The sequence below is a fragment of the Pristis pectinata genome, chromosome 7, assembly GCF_009764475.1.
Source record: "Pristis pectinata isolate sPriPec2 chromosome 7, sPriPec2.1.pri, whole genome shotgun sequence".
NCBI classification, from domain to species: Eukaryota; Metazoa; Chordata; class Chondrichthyes; order Rhinopristiformes; family Pristidae; genus Pristis; species Pristis pectinata.
Window position 1 is genome coordinate 39,366,480 of NC_067411.1, and position 22,166 is coordinate 39,388,645.

General features: G+C 41.4%; 1 protein-coding gene across 6 annotated transcripts in view; it reads left to right on the forward strand.

Moving 5' to 3' along the window:
- tjp2a (tight junction protein 2a (zona occludens 2)) overlaps positions 1-22,166 on the forward strand; it is a 101,509-nt gene that overhangs the window by 67,523 nt on the left and 11,820 nt on the right. For 5 of the 6 annotated variants that reach the window (XM_052019196.1, XM_052019195.1, XM_052019194.1 and 2 more), the window contains exons 10-20: positions 1,448-1,526; positions 5,420-5,570; positions 6,735-6,843; positions 10,020-10,242; positions 12,784-12,968; positions 13,975-14,070; positions 14,179-14,258; positions 15,017-15,227; positions 16,989-17,089; positions 18,531-18,755; positions 19,408-19,521. In XM_052019196.1, the coding sequence (XP_051875156.1) occupies positions 1,448-1,526; positions 5,420-5,570; positions 6,735-6,843; positions 10,020-10,242; positions 12,784-12,968; positions 13,975-14,070; positions 14,179-14,258; positions 15,017-15,227; positions 16,989-17,089; positions 18,531-18,755; positions 19,408-19,521 (1,574 nt within the window). The remainder of the gene's footprint in view (positions 1-1,447; positions 1,527-5,419; positions 5,571-6,734; positions 6,844-10,019; positions 10,243-12,783; positions 12,969-13,974; positions 14,071-14,178; positions 14,259-15,016; positions 15,228-16,988; positions 17,090-18,530; positions 18,756-19,407; positions 19,522-22,166) is intronic. The other variant, XM_052019192.1, reaches the window with a different exon arrangement.

Consider the following 22,166-nt stretch of genomic DNA (forward strand, 5'->3'; position numbering starts at 1 on the left):
CTTGAATAAATGCTGGGAAATTTTTTTAAAAGAAAAATTAGTTAAAAGAATATCAACTTCAACTCCCCCTCCCACTCCATCACAGATTAGTCAATCCTCGGCATCCTCCACTGCCAGAATTCCAAGCACAAACTGGAGGAACAGCACCTCATTTTCTGTCTTGGAACCTTGCAGCCTAATGGCATGAACACTGAATTCTCCCAATTAAGTAATTCCACCCCCACCAAAACCATGACTTTTTTTTCCTCCCTTTCCTAGCCTATCTAGCCTATTTTTTTTTAAACCCCCCCCCCCCCCCCCCCCCGGTTTCCTCTTTACCTTTAACCCATCCCCTGGTGAATCTGCTCTTCCCTCTACCTGCCTATCACTATCTCTTGACCTGCATCTATCTATCACCACCTTGTGCCTATCCTGCCTCCCCTCTTTTGTCCACCTATCACTGCTCTGCTTTTCCCTCCAATATATTGGGTTTCCCCTTTTCCTATCTTCAGTGCCGAAGAAGGATCCTGACCTGAAATGCTGACCGCCTGGCCTGCTGAGTTCCTCCAGCATCGTGTTTTTCATCTAGATTCCAGCATCTGCAGTCCTTTGTTTCTCTACAATGGGTTGAATGGCCTTTTCTGCTCTGATTCTATGTTTGTGGCACCTTGCTGATCCTTGGACTCTTGGGTTTTTTTTAGATCCTGCTTTCTTGTGTATTTTGGGAATTTTACCAGTCTGCCAACTTCTAGCTATTGTGTCAATTTTACCTGTGTGTCCTAATATCATACAGTTACTTCTACTTTTTATTTACTAGTGCTGGATGTGTGACTAGAGAAACCAATTTGCTTGCTTTGGCAGTTTCCTTATTGGGCTTCAGTCTGTGGGTTGCACTCTTACTTCGAAGGCAAAAGGTTTCTGGTTCAAGTTCTCCTCCAGAGATTGAGCCACAAAAATCCAACTGTTGCTCCAGTGCAGCAGTGAGACAGGGTTGGTCTATCTGAGGAAATGTCCTTTGGATGAGATTTAAATAGAAGTCCTGTCTTGCCTTTTTGTTGAGAAATTTAAATGACCTCAATTCTGAAGAGCAGGGGAGTTCTCTAGAATTTCTTTGAACAATATCTTAACCCCTCAATCTGCTTGGCTCTAAATATTTAAATCAATTGTAAGATCTTGTGTCCTGATTGAAGATGTTTTGTTTTCTTCACCCTGCCCCCCCCCCCCCCGTCTCCCTCACCTATTCTATCCACTATCTTCAAATCTTCCCTCCACCCTTACTCCTTTAAAAACAACTTTTAACAAGCTAGACCTAAATACATGTTGTTTTTAAACATTGTGTGCTTGGAGGCACTTAGGCTTTTCTAATATTTTATGTGATATCGTTAGTCATAGAGCTATACAGCATGGAAAACAGACCCTGCAGTCCAACTCATCCATGCCCAATTTTTCTTGTCTTTTTTTTCTACAGCCTCCAAAGTAGAAGAACCAGTAGTAATGGCTCCTAAGAAGTTTCTCCAGCCAAGTCCAGAAGATCAGGAGATCTTTGGGTAAGTCAAGATATCCAAAGGGAATGATGCTGTTGAGGGGAAAAACTGTTTTGGTTTGATTGGGATAACCTCATTTCAGTAGGGAATTTCTAACTTGTTTACAGGATATTGACATCAATGGCAAGTCCAATGTTTATTGCTGTTTAGATGTTGGTAAGCTGACACCTTGACCTGCTATGGTTCATGTGGTGAAGTAACTCCTACGGAGCTATTGGGTAGGACGTTCCAGTATTTAGATGCACTGTTCCCATGTCTTGTGTGGCTTTGTGAGTTTGGTGGTGGTGTTCTGATTGTATGCTGCTCTTGTCCTTCTAAGTATTTGAGGTTGTGGTTTGGGAAGTACTATTGAAGAGCCAGTGTATCTTATGAATGATGCACACTCCAGCTACATTTTGGAAAACTGTAAGGAAAATTATAATTATAATGCATGCTGAATTATGGGTTGTAATTCTGAGATTGATTTCTGTTAACCAAAGGGATTTGGGGCTTTTTTTAAAAAAAGGTCTGGAGTTAGGTCACATCAGCTATGATCTCATTGAACAACAGAACAGGTTCAAAGGACCAAATGCCTTTCTAAGTTGCAATGAAAGGAATAACAACAATTTCCTTTTTAATATTAACCTGTAGAATAGACTGTGATTTTAAGTTGATATTGAATGGAAACTTCAGTTTGAATGGGATACAAAGCATTCCTTATCCATGGTTACTTGTTATTTTAAGTTGAAGGAAACTTGGAGTATGTCTGGCATTTGAAAATGGGATAGTGGCGATATTTTTAAAAATATTTTTGTTAAATGACATCATTAAGATGAACATTGCTATGAAGGCACATTCCCCAGCAACACCATTGGAAGTTGATTAGTTTCCAGAACCACTTCAATCAACTGTAAAGTGTCATGAAGTCATACAGCATGGAAACAGACCCTTTGGCCCACTGATTCTGCTCCAATTATTAGGCACACACTTAACTAATCTTGCACTAATCCCATTTTATACTCTGTTTGAACAACAAAACCAGCTGTTTTAGAATATTACACTGTAGGAGGTCACTTGACCCATCATGACTGCACCGACTTTTTGAATGAGTGATCTAGTTCAGACCAACACTTTACCATTTTCCTTGTACACTTAGATCTTATGATCTTTTATCCGTGTTATATTGTAATTTGATTCATGTGGAATGTGATTGGCCTTTTTGATCTCATCTTCTGCCCTACAACCTTCCATTCTCTCCTTCTCCAATTCTGGACTTTTGCACATCTGATTTCTGTTGCTTTCTCATTGGTGGCCATGTCTTGAGCTGCTTGGGCTTTAAACTCTGGGGTTCCCTCTACAAACCTCTCTGCCCTTTTGCAAGATGCTCTTTGAAAGTGATCTCTCTTGTAACTGCTCCCAATAAGCTTTAATGTGGCTTGGTGTCAAATTTTGTAAAGCACCATGGTAAGTGTTGTAGGATAGTTAATTGAATTGTTTTTTTTACATTTTTTAGAATCTCAACTGTTGGGGGGAAAAAATTCTCCAGAATACAGAGGTTGAGGGATGGCCTGTATAATTGAATGATTTGCACTAAGTTCTGTTTTGTACAAGATTGTTGAGAAATGTGTCTTGAAGCTAATTTTGGGCACAGTTTCATTTTTTTGCTCTTTTGAAAGTGCTTTTGTCAAAATAATTGTAAATTGCAAGCCATGTTAGAGGAGTTCTTTTCTCTTTTGGTATGGGTCCTCCCACTTCATTTTTGGAAGGTTTTTGGTAGCCAGAATGTATTCCTGTCAAGGTGGTGATTGGTCAATTTACATCTTGAATATTTTAATTATGGGCAATCTTTTTTTAACTAAAATGCTGGGGTATAATCTCTGATCTGAGGCTTCATCATGCAATCTTCTGCCTTCAACTACTGCCATCTGAGGTTGGCCAACACATCATTCCTCGTTGATTAGAGGATGGATGTGTCAGGAAGCCTGTGGAGAGTGCCCCACTATTCCTGTAGCCAACTGGAAGATCTCAGTCACCTCTTTAGGTGACTCTGGATAAATCTTCCACTCAATCAAAAGGTCTCTCTGTGCTGCTGGCCTTTTTCTTTACAATTAGTCAAAGTATTTGAACTATTTGATTTGAAGAGGAGGGGGAGAGAAGGGGAGTCTGTATGTTTAAGCTCCCTGGTTATATTTCCCAGTGCCGCTTCCTCCTCAGTGGTGACTCCAGGGAAATCCTGAAGTATGGTGAATGTTTCTATTTATTTATTTGTTCAACTCAGCAGGACCTCTGTTCCTCAAACACATCCATTATCTTTTGCCCCAGTGTTGATGATTGTGTCTTCAGTTGAATGTCCCTTAAATTTCTCCATTCTTTTGTCCTTGACACTTTTTTGGTGGCTCGGTATTTGCTGATACTTCTGTAGTCCAGCCTAAATGGTCCAGCATTTATGCCGCATACACATTTCCTCCCATTTTATTTCACTTTTCCTTCCCGGCATGATCTTTTGTTCCTTTTCTTCCTTGTGTGTTTTTTCCAGCTTCTCCTTAAATTGATCCGTTATTCGCCTCAAACACTCCCCATAGAAGCTACTTTCACATTCCCATTGCTTTTTTGGGTAAGGATGTTTCTCTTGGATTCTCTATTGGATTTATTAATGATTTGTCTTATTTATGGCCCCTAAATTGGATCTCTGCTTACACAGGTGGGAATGCCTCTGCATTCTTGAATGTTACCACATCCTTGACATGTTGAAGTGTTCCTTTACCTCCAATAAATTGCTTCTGTTCACTTTGCTCGAGCAAACACCAAAATCGGTTTGCATGCAGTAATGTTCTTTAGACAGTCGAAGAGCTGACAGTGGTGATTTAATTAGTTTCCTTCAGTACATTCTGCAACGTATATTGAAGAGTTTACTGTATGGGTAAATAACAGCATTTGAATGACCAAGATCTTTGACCTAATCCTTTGAATTTAAGTTTCACAAACATTTTTTTAAAATTGGATATTGATTCAGTTCCATGTGTAGCATCTTAAATAAGAAATTCATGAATGTAGATTCTAATAAAAGGGTAGATCATTTAAGCTCTTGAGTCTGTTGTACTATAGAATTTCTATGGCGTTATCCATTTTATTTTGCTGTCTTTGGTTCTGTAACCCAAAATACCCCTTGCAGAACAAAAATTCCGTAATCCTTTAGGAATTTTGGATTGCTCCCTAGCCATGACATGTTTTATGCAAAGGAAGTTCCCTGGGAAGTCCAGCTCTACAAAGTTACCACCCCTTGTTTTGCATTTATCACACTCCTCTTGACCACCCGTTGACCCTTACCTCAAATCCTGGACTATCAGCGAGAAATAATAGCCTTTTCAAAAGAATTTCCTCCTTGCAGGCTTTTTTTCTGCAACAAAATGCATTAAAATTCACTTTGCCTGAGCTGAACATTACCTTTTCAGGACCCTTTGTGTAGCTGAATTCCAGATGCAATTATTTTACCTCGCTCTCTCACTGTGGAAATCGCTGTCACTGCCAACATTGCGTACAAATAATTACCACCGAGTAGAATGTGAAGTTGTCTTGAACTGCTATAGTCCATGAGGTGCTGATACTCCCATAGCTGTGTTGGGGTTTTATAAGATTTTTAGACCCAGTAACCTTGAAGGAACAGTGACTTAAATTTTCAAATTGGAACAGTGTACGTCTTGGAGGGGAACCAGAGGGTGGTGGCATTTTCGTGTTGCTGCTGCCTCTGTCCTCCTTAGTGGCAGAGGTCACTGGCTCAGGAGTGCTGATGGTGAAATCTTAATGCATTTTGTAGTGCAATATGTAGATGGTATACAGTGCAACCACTGACGGAAGGAGAGACTTTTCAGAATGGAAAAGGAAATATTTTAATGAATAACGCGTTCTGTTTTCTGCAGTCCAGATACGAAAATGGTGCAATTCAAGAAAGGAGATAGTGTTGGCCTCCGACTTGCTGGCGGCAACGATGTAGGGATCTTTGTGGCGGGAGTGCAGGAAGGTAGCCCGGCTGAGAATGAAGGACTTGAGGAAGGAGATCAACTCCTCAAGGTAATGTGAAAACCATTCTGCTTCACCTATAGACCTTCCCCTGTATAAACTCCGGTTTCAGGTTTACAAGTGCAGAGTGGGATAGGACAGATCAAGAAGTCTTGAATATCCCACCTGTCCCACCCAATTGTGATACGCTTTCCATGTGATATCCACACTGTACACCCCATCCAAAAACCATTTACTAGGAATTGGAGTGGGGGAGCGTGGATTTAGAATTACCCTGTTGTCTGTGAGTAATTACCTTCGGTTTAGTTGAAGTGAAGTTGGATGCACTGTAGACACTACAATGGAGAATGGGTGATTTGATTCAAGATTAGCATGCCACACTGTTTTCAAATTATTCTTTGCATTTCCATATTGAAGATGTAACTGATACTTTTCCCAATGTTCTTTTGTTTTACTCGTTGCACATTTTATTGCAAAGTCCAGCATATTATCAAGTGATTCCAGTATTAAACATAGTGTCTTGTAAGTAGAAACAGTTAACGTACCCAATGACAGATGTCCATCAGTTTACTCCATAAATAATGGAAGAGTTGACCTGATGTGGATTGAGGAGGACTTGTTTGACAAGCCATAAACTTCTGGATAGCGCATTTCAATTGCTGGATTAGAACTTGTATTAAGTAGGTTAAATATTGGTTTGGTTTTGTCTTTGAAAATTGCTCCAGAGTTGGGCTGAGCTTTAACATTGGGATTGTTGAACTCGTCTTTGCACAAGCCTTGTAATGATGGCTTTGATCCCATCTCCACGTCGCAGGAGAGTTGAGGGACCAGGATGAGTCAGTAATCAGCGATTTTTAAGGTAATTGGCAATAGGAAGAGTTGAGAGGGATGTTTTAAACTGTGACCTGGAAGATGCTGCCCGGAAGAGCAGTGGGAGCAAGTTCAATAGGAACTTTCAAACAAATTGGAAAAAGAGTGGAAGGAGAACTCTTCGAAAGAGTGTAACGTTACAATTGGCTGAATTGGCCTCTAGTGCTATATAATTCCATGAACACCAGAATGGAAGATTAAGGATTAATTCTGAGGGATGCTATAGCCAAACTGATCTTTGATTGATGTAACCTATTTTTAAGAAGAATAAAAAGTGGTTTCCCTGCAGTGTGCAATCCTCCATCTTATGGGTGATAATTTTAACTTGTTTGTCTTTCCTACCAGATAAACTCCATGGATTTCCGTAGTATCGTGCGTGAAGAAGCTGTTCTGTATCTTCTAGAAATTCCAAAGGGTGAAGATGTGACCATCCTCGCTCAGAGCAAGTATGACGGTATGTAATTTAAGACAAGGCACTAAACACTAAACTGAGTTGGTAGAGAAAGCTGAATAGAAGAAATCTGCACTTTACCTCACGAGGAGGATTCATTCGGGGTATCTTGGCTTGGTTCAGTCACTAACGTACTTGCCCCTGAAACGACAGGCTGAGAATTCAAATCCCACACGTTGAGCACAAACATTTAGGCTGATTTCAGTGGAATGTTCAGAATGCACAGGGCTGTAAGATCTGTGCCGTCGGAGGCATTAAGCTGAATTGTGGAGGACCTGTGCACCCTCTGGAATAGATGCAAGAGATCCTGTGCACAATTTTAGTAGTATCATATGAGTCTCTTGATGTCAATTATTGTTCTTCTAGTTGTATAATTGAAGTTTTATTTATTCTATTGCAGATGGTCTAGATTGAAGCAAAAAATTGCAAATGCTGCTCAGCATTCTAGGATGTTGACCTGAAATATTGACTCTTTCCCTGTCCAGATTTGCGCTCTGACCTGCTGAGTATTTCTAGCATTTTCTATTTTTGTTGGGTCTTGACTGGTCAACTGCTCCACTCCCTACCTGTCAAGTGTAGTTTGGTAACGAAATCCTCTGGGATGTCTTAAAGATGTGCAAGGTTAATACACTAAGAACAATCACAAGGATCCAAGTTCTTCACTTTTCACCTTGCATTAAGTTAATCGTTTTGCTCCTTTTCTGATTATAACTGACAACCTGTGACAACTTATTGAATGATGAGCACAGATGAAAGCTATTTGATCTTTGCATGTATTGACCTTGGAAAGTGCTCTGGTCAGTTTTGTAATATGACTACAGTGCTGGACATTATGGACATTATTCCTAGAGTCTTTATTTTTTTCCCCAATGGTAAGTGTGGCCCTTGTGGAAATGTTATTTCTGGTCCACTCTCCTGTGTTTTGGATGCTTTTGGATGCTTACTACAAGAGTACAGTCGACCTTTTTGTCAAAAGGCAACAGCAAATGGTCAAACTCACGGTCAGTCAGACAGCCTCTGTATGGAGAGTGTTTCAAGGTGATGAACCCACAGGAGGAATTGCTGTGCACCTGGAGTTTAGTGGGTTTTAGAATCTGACTTGCTGTTAGACGGTAACAGGAATTGGTGGGCTTTGGGAACATGTGCTGAAGGGAAGATAGAATTCTAAGATGAGATCTTTATTAGTCACATGTACATCGAAACACAGTGAAATACATCTTTGCGTAGAATATTCTGGGGGCAGCCCGCAAGTGTCGCCACACTTCTGGTGCCAACGTAGCATGCCCACAACTTCCTAACCCGTATGTCTTTGGAATGCGGGAGGAAGCCGGAGCACCCAGAGGAAACCCACGCAGTCATGGGGAGAACGTACGAACTCCTTACAGACAGCAGCTGGAATTGAACCCGGGTTGCTGGTGCTGTAATAGTGTTATGCTAACCACTACACTACCGTGCCTGCCCCTACACTAATTGGCAGTGGGATGGGGTGAGAAGGGGAAGACAGTTGTGGGTCTGGCTGTTGGTGGGGAAAGGGTTTTGGAAAGTGAATGATAGATCTGGCAGGTTGGTAGTTGGATGCAAGAACTGGTTAGGAGGGAGGGTCTTGTATAGAGAGAGAAAGGGGAGACCGCATAGCCCAGTTTTGCACCCTCCTGGATATTACACATCATTAACACTGGAGCAAGAATTGGGCTTTGATTTCCCGAAAACCTTCCCACCATCTACCAGGCACAAGTCAGGAGTGTGCAGAAATCTTCCCTGTTTGCCTGGAAAGGTGTTGTTGAGCTGCACTCAAAGCTGAACATCATCCAGGACAAAGCAGACTATTTAATCAATACTCTGTCCACCACCTGCAACATTCCTTCCTGCCACCAACCTCGCTGTGGCTGCAGCGAGTGCCAGCTACAAAATACATTGCAGTTATGTGTCTAGGCTATTCCGACAGCATATCTCAAACTTGCAACCTCAACCACCACTGACGAGGGCAGAGGGTGTGTGGTATACCACCACCCACAGGTTCCCCTCCTTGTCAACATCATTCCAGAGAGGATTTCAGAAAATCATTTTTTTATTTTAAATCCCTTGGGTTCTCTATTTTATACTTATCGCAGCCAGTTTATTTTTGTCTTTTTTTCTAAAAATTTCAATGTACCCAATCTTTCATTGGCTTCTGTTCTTCTCAAAGTATAACTGTATTGCTTAAAAGATTATCTTTAATTAAAAATGGGCTCTAGAGGATTGTTGATAAAGCTAGAGAAGCTGTCTTCAGCAGGACCTAGATTATTGATGGCTGCATGTCAAGGTGCAAATCTGGTTTGTACTCTTCCTTCATGGAAAGTAATGAGTCAACCTTTAGAAGTCCTGTTCAATTGCCTGAGGATCTAACACTAACCCATAGGACGAGAGAGTGGTTTGATGGGCCTCTGTTTTTGAGAAAGTTAGCAGATTGGTAAATTTGTTTATTATTGTCACATGTACTGAGGTATAGTTTAAAAACTGTTTTGCATGCCATCCATATAATTTTATCACATCAGTACATTGAGGTAGTACAAGGGAAAAGCAATAACAGAATGCAGAATAAAGTGCTACAGTTACCGAGAGAGTGCAGTGCAAGCAGACAATAGGGTGCAAGGCCATGATGAGATAGATTGAGGTCAAGAGCCTATCTTATCGTACAAGGGGACTGTTCAATAGTCTTATAACAGTGGGATAAAAGCTGTCCTTGAGCCTGGTGTTATGTGCTCTAAGGCTTTTATATCTTCTGCCTGAGTGTGAGAGTGTGTGTGTGTGTGGGGTGGGGGGGCGCAGAAATGGTGGAGAGAAGAGAGAATGTCAGAAGTGGGGGGGGGTCCTTGGTCTATACTTCTTGTTGCCTCGGTGAAGCAGCCAACATAATCGAGTCCATGGAGGGGAGGTTGCAGTATGATGCATTTGTATTTCTCAAAGTCTTTATCAACTTGAAGGCAGTGGAAGTTCCAAAATTAATCCTGGCAATGGATGAAGTAGATTTTCTAGGAGCATCATATGTTATCCACATGCATGTATATTATTTGGTTGGATAGTTATCTGCACTCTTGTATTGCAACTGTATATGTGGGTGGTGGAAATGGATGGTTGAATGTACCCATCCACTTGCCAGTCCCATTCTAATGTTTTTTTTTCCTCCCCCTCTGCACTAGTGTACAAAGATATAATTAACTCCGGCCGTGGCGATTCGTTCTTCATTAGGACGCACTTTGAGTATGAAAAAGAGACTCCACAGAGCTTGAATTTTGCCAGGGGAGAAGTCTTTAAGGTTTTGGACACCCTATACAATGGCAAGCTGGGAAACTGGTTAGCAGTAAGAATCGGTCCTGACAACATCAAACAACTGGAGAAAGGAATCATCCCAAATAAAAGCAGGTAAGGTCTGAAGTTCCACAAATCATTGGTATAAGAAAAGGCAAACCATAAGAAATAGGCGGAGAAATGGGTTATGAAGCCCCTTAGAACCTGCTCCTCCATTCAATAGGTTCATGACTGATCTTCTACATCAACCTTACTGCACTGTATCTCTATGGTGCCCAGAAATGTATTGATCTCTGTCTTGAAGGTACTCTGAGCAGCTACAGCCCTCTGTGGAGAGAATTCCACAGATTCACGATACTAAGTGAAGATGATGGAGATTAGGGAGGAGGAGACAGAATTGCTTTTTGCAATTTAATAAGTGTCTGGATATCCACTTGAAGTGCCCTAACCTACGAGTCTTGGAGACGAGAGCTGGAAAGTGGGATTAGACTGGATAGCTTTGCCTTAGCCAGAGCAAGAAGTCCTATTTTCTGCTGCTCTTTATTCCATGGTTCAGAGCACAAGGATTGGAGGGGATGAAGAGCTGGAGAACAAGACAGTATTTGTAAAGGGGTCAGAATTAATGCACATACTTATTTGCATTTCTTCATTAAAAAAAATTCAGAATAGAGTATCTAGTCCATCTACAACTGTCAATTGTGTCCATATTTTTGAGATTAACATTGGTCTGTTTGAACAAAGGGCTACTTAATTGGTCTGAACATCTTAAATTGGTGTATTTATTTAAATCTATTCTAGTGTAGTAAGCCATTGTATTTCATCTGTAGAAGTTGTTGACATTGATCAGCATTTATTGGAAACTAGTCTCATAATGCAATTTCTTTTTCCTCACTGCTTTCTGTCTGATTTTAACATAGCGTCTGCAAAGTTTACCATCTATTATTAATGTCTGTTTAATTCAAAGCCTAAAATGTGGATGAAACATTGCATATTTTGTCAATTTAACACGGCAGGTGTTTGATACGCTTTACAGATGCTTTTCTTTTTTGGCTGCATTCAAATTTTTATGTTGGTCTGTTGATTTCTACTTGTCACCTGTATTCAAATTTCTCTGTAGTGTTATGCCTCTGTAGCTCTGGAATCTCTTCCAGACTTGGCCTTCTGCAGTCTCTGTGCTTCACCAGTTCTGGTATTTGATCACACCTCTCAGCCAATGGTGGCCACGTCTTCAGCTCCCTGGGCCTCAGGTTCTGGAATTCTTGCCTGATGTCTCTCTGCCTGGCATCTCTTGAAGATCTCCTTAAAACCTGCCTCTCTGTCCAAGCATTTGGTTCCTGGCCCTAATGTCAGCTTAAGTCCCCTGGGATTTTTATTGTATTTCTCAGGAGCAGAATTTGACATTTGCATTGCAGAGTGAGCTACTGGGGCATGTAAACAAAATCTTAGAAAGAAGGATCATTGATTCCTCATGGGTCATAGCTTTTCTATCTTTAAAAAGCTCCCCAGCCTAATTCTGCCTTCAGGTACCAGGTCACAGCTCTTCAAGTATACATCTAAGTACTCCTTAAATGTGAGCATTTCTGCTTCTCCCCCCCCCCCCCCCCCTTTTTAAGGCAGTGAGTTCCAGATCCCCAGCAAATTTGTGCCTGGTTTTTGATCCCTCTGAGGGAAATGTGTTCTTCCTATTTATTTTATGTACCTCAGTTAAGCCTCCTCTAAAGCAAACAGCATTTTCCTCCTCATTTAAAAAAAATTGAAGTGAAGCAGAAAGTTGTGTAAATGTTCCTGTTGAAGCTGTTGGCCTGCACTCTTCACTCAAGGCTATTGCATGTTGAATCATTCTTGCACAGTGATACTCATCCATTCATAATTCATTTGTTTCCAAAGAAACTGGCTGATGTTGTATACTGTTCTACCATAACCTCTCTGCTCTTTCATTCTATGCCCTAAATGGAAAGCATCCTATGTAGACTTTTAGCCACTATTGTTGACCCATCCTGCTACCTATAAGTCTCCAGGAACATACATTTCAAGCTCCTTCTGTTTTTCCCCCTCATCTACCTGGTACCCTCTCATTTATTGTGTATTGCCATGCCTTGTTGATCCTCCCAAAGTGCGTTACCTCGCACTTCACTGGATCAAATTCCATTTGCCATTTTTCTAGCCAGTAATCAGACTCTAAAGTTTGTTAATGAGTTCAGTTTTAAAGGGGTATAGCGATAATTCCACAGCTTGAGGCCCAAGCACGTCTGGTGATAGAGTGAATGAAACCAGGGATGTGCAGGAGGCCAGCATTGAAGGAGTGTAGAGATCATGAAATATTGCAGGATTGGAAGAGGTTATGAAGTATAATTGCAGAAAAAAAAATTGATTTAAAATTCTCTGATCCATTGCTATTTGTTTAGATTTGACACCTTTTTCTTTGGGAGGCTGTGTTCATTTTTGCATAGCCACAGAAATTAAATCTTGCCAAAAAGTAACACACGTGATGAATGCGTGGGGTTTTGGTCAATAGTGAAAAGTTGGGGTCAACTCTTGGGCCTAGTTAATTTTATTTTAAATCAGAGTGGGCAGCTATCAGCTACAAAATTTGCTGTGGTCTGCCTAGCCAATGAATTAATAAAATCTTTCTGTATCAAACTAATATCCTGCCAGAGCTGAGCAAATGGCCAATGTGCAAAATGTCCAGAAGGCAACTTCAAGTGACCGAGGGGATTTCTGGAGGTCACGAGGTCAACGAGCGGCAATGAAGAAGAATCTTCGGAAGAGTCGCGAGGATCTCACTGCTGTGCCAGTTAGCACCAAGTTCCCAGCATACGAAAGGGTTGTTCTTCGGGAAGGCAAGATGCTTTTTTTTGTATTAGCAGTGTGTCTTTGTATGTGAATTTCTTGTCTCTGATAAATAATTAGATTTTCTAAATATTCTCCCACCCCACAAGTATAGAAATGAGCTGTAACCAAACATGCTTGTTAGATGAAAAATAGAAAAGTTTAAATAATTTTGGAAGTAGCAAAAATAAAAATTCCAGCTACTGAAAACATGTGCAACCTTTTCACCTCTTTCTACACAAGAGAAAGAACAGAAAGACTTGCAACTCTATAGCACCCAAGTCCCTTTAGTGACATTCCAAGGGTTTCACGGCCAATGAAGTTGTGTTGAAGTACAGTTACAATGATGTAGGAAATGTGGCAGCAGATTTGGGCATGGCAAGGTCCCACAAATAACATTATGATGACCAAATAATTTGCTTGAATGATTTTAATTGAGGAATAAATGTTGGTCAGAGTACCCGGGGGAAACTAGTAAAAAGCTTGTTTGGGTTGGGTGCTGTCAGCTGTCAAGGCCGTAAGATCTGGAGGCTCAGATGAGATGATCTCTGACATTAGAATCAAAAGGTTGGAGACGTGCGTAAAACCTCAGCTGAGGCTCGAGCAGTACTCTGAACGCCGCACAATCAGTGTGGAAGTTAAACAGTTACAATCTGACGTTGCAGAGTGTCCCCTAGACACCATTTCAAAGCAAATAGAGCAGGCAAGAGGTGTTTTCCCTTTGAGTGATAAATATTGGGTACAACAAACATTACCAAAGCAGATCATCTTGTGTTGTTTGTGGGAGTACACCTTGGCCACCATATTTCTTGCTTTATAACTCTGGTTTCTGGATGTCCCAAGCTAATTTACATATAAGCAGATAGTTCTGCTGTGTATTCAAAGCCTGTCATTTTTGAATTATTGTGGAATGTTTTAATTTAATATGCAACTGTTGTCAGGGACCTTCTAATTTTAAGTAGTTCTGCATACTCCAGTGACACGTGATACCCATTTATCCCTCTTTCCTGTCTTTAGCTGGCTTTAGGCGGCCTGTGGTGCTCTTTGGGCCCATCGCTGATATAGCTACAGAGAAGCTAGCAACAGATTTACCGGAGAGCTACAAAATTGCAAGTAAGTAAGCTGTGACACGCACTCATTTTAACAGTGGACTCTGTGAATCTGTGAAATGCTTATGTTAGAAACCAAAACAACTTTGCTGTAAATAAATTGTTATTCCAGAAACTGAACCCAGAGATGCAGGCTCTGAAAGGTCATCTGGTGTGGTTCGATTGAACACTGTCAGGCAGATTATTGAAGAGGTAAGAATAATTTGAGCAGTGACTTGACTTTATACAGTACTTTCAACATTTCTAACATGTCCCAAGGAATTCATTGGACTAATCGCCAAACAAAAAGAGCTGATACCTGTCCAGGTAAGGAGAGGGTAGGACAGATTGGGGGAAATGCTCCTACTCTTAAAGATAATGACTCTGTCTTTTGTATCCAGATGAGAAAATTGATGAGACCTCAGTTTAGCTTCTGGAAAAAGGTAGTTTCTCTAATGGAATTGCACTCCATCACTACTGGACTGAAACATTGGCCTAGATTTTTGTTCTCCAGTAACTGGACTCTGACTCTGAGGCAAGACTGCACCCACTGAGCCGTGTCTGACATTGGGAATGTTTTGTCAAGCTTGGGAACAAAGAACAGGGAGGAGAAGGATTAATTGGATCACTCTTTCAAGAGCTGGAGTAGCCATGGTGGGTCAGCTGGCCTTCTCCTGTCTTCTACAACCCTGAAGAGGCCTTCAAGTAGAATTCCATGCAGTCCAGGAAGTGGAATTCCCTGGGATGGGAGGTTCCAAACCAACGCTCCAAATTGGTTATACAGTAACAAGACTGAGGAAAGGCAGTGGAACAGTTACCTTGAGATATGGATTCGGGAGTTAAATGGCAAAACTGAATTTGGGCTGAATAGCTTGCTTTCCTGGCTTCCTATTAAACTTCTATGTGTAAGAGATGGTTTCTTTGGTTTCTGTTGGTCAGTGAGTTTTATTCTTATCTGCTACTTTAAACAGGACAAGCATGCTTTACTGGACGTTACGCCCAAGGCTGTGGATCTGCTGAATTACACGCAATGGTACCCGATCGTTATCTTCTTTAACCCAGACAGCAAGCAAGGTGTTAAAACCATGAGGCAGAGACTGAATCCAACGTCCAGCAAGAGTTCCAAGAAGTTGTACGACCAAGCTGTCAAGCTAAGGAAGAGCTGTTCTCATCTTCTTACAGGTGAGGACCATTGTTATTACTGCGGAAATGGAGCAGAAAATTGAGTACTAAAGAAGATAAGATGGGTGCTCAGCGCATTATACTAGTGCTGGCTGTTTGTTGCCCAATTAGTCCTTTTCTGTGCATTGTAATTCTGCAAAGTTTCCTTGACCACAAGTTGTGGAATTGATGGAAATTACTACACTTTCTGTAGTGAACCAAAGAATTGCAAAGTTAAAGATAACCAACTCAACACTGGGTTCGATGAAGGGCAGGAAAAGCTCTCCTCGGTCTCTTGCACGTGTTTGTCTTGTGTCCAATGCACAAAACTGGGATCTTGCTGTGTGCAAAATTGTAAAAGTACTTCATTAATAGTACGCTTTAGCATGTCTTGAGGTTGCAAAAGGGACCATAGAAATGGTTTTTTAGCTCTGCGTGGTCACTATGATACACTGAAGAGAGGTTTATTTTTCTAATGGGTACTAATCTGCCTGGCAATTAGTTCCGTCATGTAGACAGGTTTGAGATGAAGTGGTCTTTTAACGTGCACTGGTAAAAGTACTTAATGGTGGTACATTAGATAAAGTTAATGTGGATTACTCCATACAGTCTAATGTTGTAGTTCACTTCCAGCTTTATGCATCTGTATCAACTCGATTTGGATTACTTTAAAGCCCCAATAACAATTGTTTGCATTTGTATACCATTTCTACTTTCTCAAGGCACTTGAAACAAAAGTTAATACAAAGCCGCATGGCAAGAAAACAGGGTAGATTTGAAGAAAGCAACCTTACAATGAGGAGGGAGACCACTTTAGGGAGGGAGTTCCAGAGCTTATGAGCTAGGCAGCTGAAAGCACAGCTGCCAGTAGTGAAGTGAAGTTTGCCAGAGACCAGAATTCATGGAGTGCAGAGAACTTGGAGGCATGTAGGTGGTTAGAGAGGGACAACTGGGACCAGGAGAGATTTGAACACTGGAATGTGAATTCTAAACCTGGGTATTTGCCAGACCAGTGTAAATATGATTGGTGAAGCCACCAATTAAATGCTAAAGTTACAAGGCATCCTCTCAGCGTGGTGTTTGAACCCACAAACCTAATACCATTGCCTATGTCAAGGTGAGTGGTAAACATCATTTGTTGACAGAATCCGCCCTGTTTAGCTGGGTTTTACTGGCACTGGTTGATTACATTGGTTAAAGATCTGGTACATTTATAGTTGTAAGGAGTATATATTTCCTTCTGGTTTTAACTCCACTGCCTCCTCACATTCTTTAACATTATTTTATGGTCCTCCCAGCCTTGATCTCTGCTTTGAGTGACTTTCCTAGTGTATTTGAGACCATAAATGAGAGTGTGGAGCTTTTCTGCATCTAAAAAAAGTTATAGGAAGCCAGTGATTTTAATTTAACATCCACTTCATTCTTGTGTTGTTGGGGTAGAGGAGTGTAGGAAGTCAGAAAATCTCGGGTTAAACCTTTTAAGCATTGCAAAAGAAGACTTTAAAGGTGAGAAATGGCTTCATCCTGATTTAGTTTTGTTACACTGATATGGGATGAAAAGGTATGAAAGGTGACTTGCATTAAGCATAGATATCAGCATAGGCCATTTCAGCCAAATGACCTGTTGCTGTACTGTAAATTGAGCATGGTTTTTGATGGATGCACTTTCAATACAGTATATTCTACAGTGCACCTAGTATTGATGCACCACCAAGTTACATTTATGGCTTTCAGCCATGCTGGTAAGGGGGAGAGAATTTACTTTTGACTTTAACCTTGCAGAGACAATTGATCTCAATTCCTCACATGATGGCTGGTATGGATTGGTAAAGGATCTGATTAGAGATCATCAGGCTTCTGCAGTTTGGGTTTCCGAAGGCAAGGTACGTATTGGGCAAGTTGACAATTACTCAGCCTCATAAAAATGTTACATAGGCTATTTTTAAGATGAGTCTGATTTTAAGAAAATCTGGCATTAATGATTGTGCATTATGGATTGATCCTAATGCACACATCATGGGACTCCTGAGAAGGGCTCATGTCAATTGTTTTTGTAATGACTTAAAATCCTGCATGTCAACTGCAGTTTCAACAAATGGAATGTTTAGTTAAAGGACTATTAGTTATTGAGCCAAAAAATGTCTCTTGGTCTTTCCATCGCATTTATCAAAGAACTTGATCTGTACTAGTCAGTAACTAACACATTTGTGTTGGAAAAGAATGGCCGCCCTTAAGAAGATGTACAGACTGCTCCTCTTAAGAGAAAATGGGATGAGAGTAAGTTTTTGTTTGAGTACTTGTTTTTCTCTGTTCCCACCCCATCCAACCATTGCCTATTCACCTCTCCATCCACGTAGATGAAACTATGTTTCAATCAAGTGCAAGTTTCCTGACATTCTGATGCATCCACTGACCCTAGCTGATCTTGTATTGTTTTTCGTTTAGTTAGCCCCATTTATTAACTAGCCATAGTCATATTTTTAAAATAACCCCACCATCCCCTAAATGCATTAATTTGTGGTTTAAAAAGAAATTGTTTCTTTGGTTCGGATTTTCCCAATGGATTATCCAAGTTGGCTTTTGTTTAACTGCACCACACTGTACAGATTACTCAGTTAACAGTTAGTTAGTGGGATAGTGAAATTTGGAGGACTTCAGCTCCTGTATGTGAACATGCATTAAGGTTATGCATTCTTGTTGAACAGTTTCTATACTAGATTTCAAAGATTTACTTACAGCTATTTGCAACTGCCTATAGTGCTGAAATTTGGAATTTGTATCGCGCAATGGAGAAATCTATCTTTTAATCTTGGCCTGTGGTGTGGTACATTTGGTTTCTAAATACGATGGTATTAAAAGTGCATCAGTGATCCAAGCTGCCATTGATTTGGGATGGGCAGTAAATACTGGCCTTGCCAATGAACTCTCACATCCTGTAAGTGAACTCCACAAAAATGGGAAGATCAAATTCTGGTGAAGGTTTAGAATTTGTTGGGAAAATCCTGCTTGCTCATAAGAGGAACTGATCATGCATTAACCCTTTGCCACCCAGAGTGTGGCCATGCTGGGGTTAGTTTGCTGGCTGCTTTCCAAATGGGAATGGTTCAAAAGTTGTGGTGGGGAAATTGGAGCTATTTCACAGGTTCAAGTGATCTCAAATATTCACTCCAATCACTTCCACCTGGGGCAGTCTGTTAACTGTTGACCTATTACCATGAAGGGAAGGAACAAGATTTTCTGAAGTATCTGAGTGGGAAATTGTTTCCGTTGGTGTACGTTTGCACTCAATTCAGTCTACACTGGCTTGCCCTGTTTCTGATGTAGGCCGATGGACTGGGAGACGAAGACCTTGAGATGCCTGATGACCGCATGTCCTATCTGTCAGCTATGGGTGCTGACTACCTCAGCTGTGATAGCCGATTGATGAGTGACTATGATGATACAGACACAGAGGGTGGTGCCTATACAGACAACGAGCTGGATGAGCCAGTCAATGAGCCTCGAGTATCTTCTGTTGCCAGATCATCAGAACCAGTGCAGTTGGAGGAGGTTGGTGTGCTACATTCAGACACTTTCTCCATCCATTGACCTTGCATGTGAACATCAAGGAATACGGTCTATATTTAAATTGTCGGTAATTATACACAGGATTTGGGGTTACTCATCCCATCTTGTCCATGCTGGTGTTTATGTTCCACATGAGTCTCTTCCCATAGCTTTTTTTTCTCTCTCCGTCAGTCTATCTATTTCTTTCTCCCTTGTGTTTAACCAGCGTATACCTGTTATTCACCCTTATCACTCCCTGTGACAGTGTATTTTACACCTTGACTACTCCCTGAAGAAATGTTTTTTGCACACTCAGTAGGATTTATCTGTGACTGCCTTCTATTGATGACCTTGTTCTGGTATTCTTGACATGGAAACACCTCTGTGAAGCTATAATGCTTACAACTTGGGATGTATTAACTTTTTTAATCAACATTTTTTATTGTCATATGTATTTTTTTAGAACTATAAAGTAGTATGTTCATGTCTATTCTTAGTCTTGTGGGCACAGATCTCCACAAAATGTTGATTATTCAGTTTGGATGATGAGACTCTGTTCTTGTAATAGTTTTTGTGAATTTGTCCACTTCAGTATCGCTGCTGATGTGTAATATGCTGCCACCTTTGTTTAATCATGATCCTTCCATGTTTTCAGCAGAGGCCAAGTCCAGAGCCAGCTGTAGCTAGAGGACAGATGAGGAGAGCAGGCAGCAGGGAAGTCCTGAGAGATCCCAGCCCCCCTCCTGACTTCAGACCTGAGCCACCAAAGGTAATGGTTGTCATCAACTGCTTGACACTGCAAGATCTGCTCTTATTATCTCAAATGCTGTTTATTTATAACCATAGGAAACATTCTCTCCAGATGCATCACAGCTTGGGATGGCAACTGCTCTGCCCAAGACCACAAGAAATTGCAGAGAGTTGTGAACGCAGCTCAGTCCATCACGCAAACCAACCTTCCCTCACTGATTCTGTCTGCACTTCCTGCTGCCTCGGGGAAAGCAACCAACATAATCAAGGACCCCTTCCACCCCAGTCATTCACTCTCCTCTTCCCCTTCCATCAGGCAGAAGATACAAAGGCTTGAACGTGTACCACCAGGCTCAAGGACAGCTTCTATCCTGTTATAGCTCTTGAATAGACCTTTTGTATAGCAGATGAACCCTTGTTAGAGTCATAGAGCATGGAAACAGGCTCTTCCGTCCAACTAGTCCATGCAGACCAAGATTCCCATATAAGCTAGTCCCATCAGCCTGCATTTGGCCCATATCCCTCTGAACTTTTCATATCCATGTACCTGTCCAAGTACCTTTACAATGTTGTCCCAGGTTCCTATCAAATCTCTCCCCTCTCCGATCTCTCACTCTACCTTGTTGTGGCCCTTGCGCTTTATTTGTCTACCTGCACTGCACTTTCTCTGTAACTAACACGATATTCTGCATTCTGTTACTGTTTTCTTTTTGTACTCCCTTGATGTATTTATGTATGGAATGATCTGTCTAAATGGCATGCAAAGAAAAGCTTTTCACTGTATTTCGGTACATGTGACAATATAAACCAATTACCAATATAACCCTCGGCCCACTGAACTGGTTGACCTACAGTGGCACTTCCTGTTTTAAATTCTCCTAATTTACCAATCCTGCGTGACCTTTCTCTGCAACCTCCTGGACCCTGCCTGACTCTACACTTTCCTGGTTCTGGCTTCTCATTACACCACAGGATTTTATCTTGGGTAGTTGAGGCATTGTGCTTTGGAATTCACTTCCTAAACCCCATGCACAGCATTCTTCTGATGAAGACCATTGAGATCCGGTCACCACCTTGCTCATCAAAGTTGTCCCATGTGTGAATTCAAAATTAGAGAGTGGTTAGGGATCAAAATTAGGGATTCAAACCAGGGAGAAGTTGGTCAGGCTGGGTCTCTATTCTTTGGAGTGTAGGAGAATGAGGGGTGATCTTAGAGGTTTATAAAATCATGAGGGGCATAGATAAGGTGGATGGTAGCAGTCTTTTCCCCAGGGTAGGGGAGTCCAACACTAGGGGGCATAGATTTAGGGAGAGAGATTTAAAAGGGACTTGGGGCAACTCAAGGCTGGTCTGGAAGGTTAGGTCCCTTGGAATCCAGGGAGAGCTAGTTAGGTGTATTCAAAATTGGCTTGGAGGTAGGAGGCAGAGGGTGGTGGTTGAAGGTTGTTTCTCAGAATGGAGGCCGGTGACTAGTTGTATGCTTCAGGGCTTGGTGTTGGGACCCTTGTTAGTCATTATTTATATAAATGGATTTGAATGCAAATGCACAAAGCTTTTATCAGTAAGTTTGTGGATGGCAAATTAGGTGGTGTTGATAGGAAAGTTGTCATAGATTACAGGAGGATCTTGATCAGTTAAGGAAGTGGGCTGAGGAGTGGCAAATGGATTTCAATACAGATAAGTGTGGGATGATGCATTTTGAAAAGTCAAAGCAGTGTAGGACTTGTACTGTGAATGGTAGAGCACTAGGGAGTATAATGGAACAGAGGGACCTAGGACTACAGATGCATAGTTCATTGAAAGTGGTGACACAGGTAGACGGTGGTGAAGAAGCTGTTTAGCACACTGTCCTTCATCAGTCAGGCCATTGAGTATAGGAGTTGGGACATTATGTTGCAGTTGTGTAAGTAGTTGGTGAGGCTGCACTTGGAGTGCTGTGTACTGTCTTGTTACAGGAAAGATGTGGTTAAACTGGAAAGAGTGCAGAAAAGATTTACAAGGATATTGCCAGGACTAGAGGGCCTGAGTTGTAGGGAGAGGTTGGCCAGGTTAGGTCTTTATTCCTTGGATTGTAGGAGAATGAGGGGGGACCTTACAGAAACGTTAAAATTATGAGATGTGTCGATGGTAACAGTCTTTTCCCCAGGGTAGGGGAGTCCAAAACTAGGGGGGCATAGAGCTGCTAGAGGAAGTGGTTGAGGCAGGTACAATAGTATCATTTAAGAAGCCCTTGGATAGGTACATGGAGGGACAGGGCTTAGAGGGATATGGGCTAAACGCAAGAGATTGGGACTAGCTGGGTGGACACTGTGGTCAGCATGGACTTGTTGGGCTGAAGGGCCTGTATCTGTGCTGTATTGCTCAATGACTCCAGGCAGTGATGCAGCCAGCGTGCTCAGCACAGTACTGAGGAAGTGCTCAAGTGCCAAAAGTACTGTCATGTGGATATAACATTAAATCAAAGCACTCTTGAGTGGATGCAAGATCCTGTGGGGGGGAACAATGGGTGTCCTGGCCAATGCTTATGGTGCAATCAACATCACTTTAAAACAAAAACAGATTTTCCAGTGGTTAGCACATTGCTCGGGGAATGTTGTGCACAAATTTAAAGGTAAGATAAAATCTGAAATGTTGAAGCATTATTACATTCCATTATTTCTGATT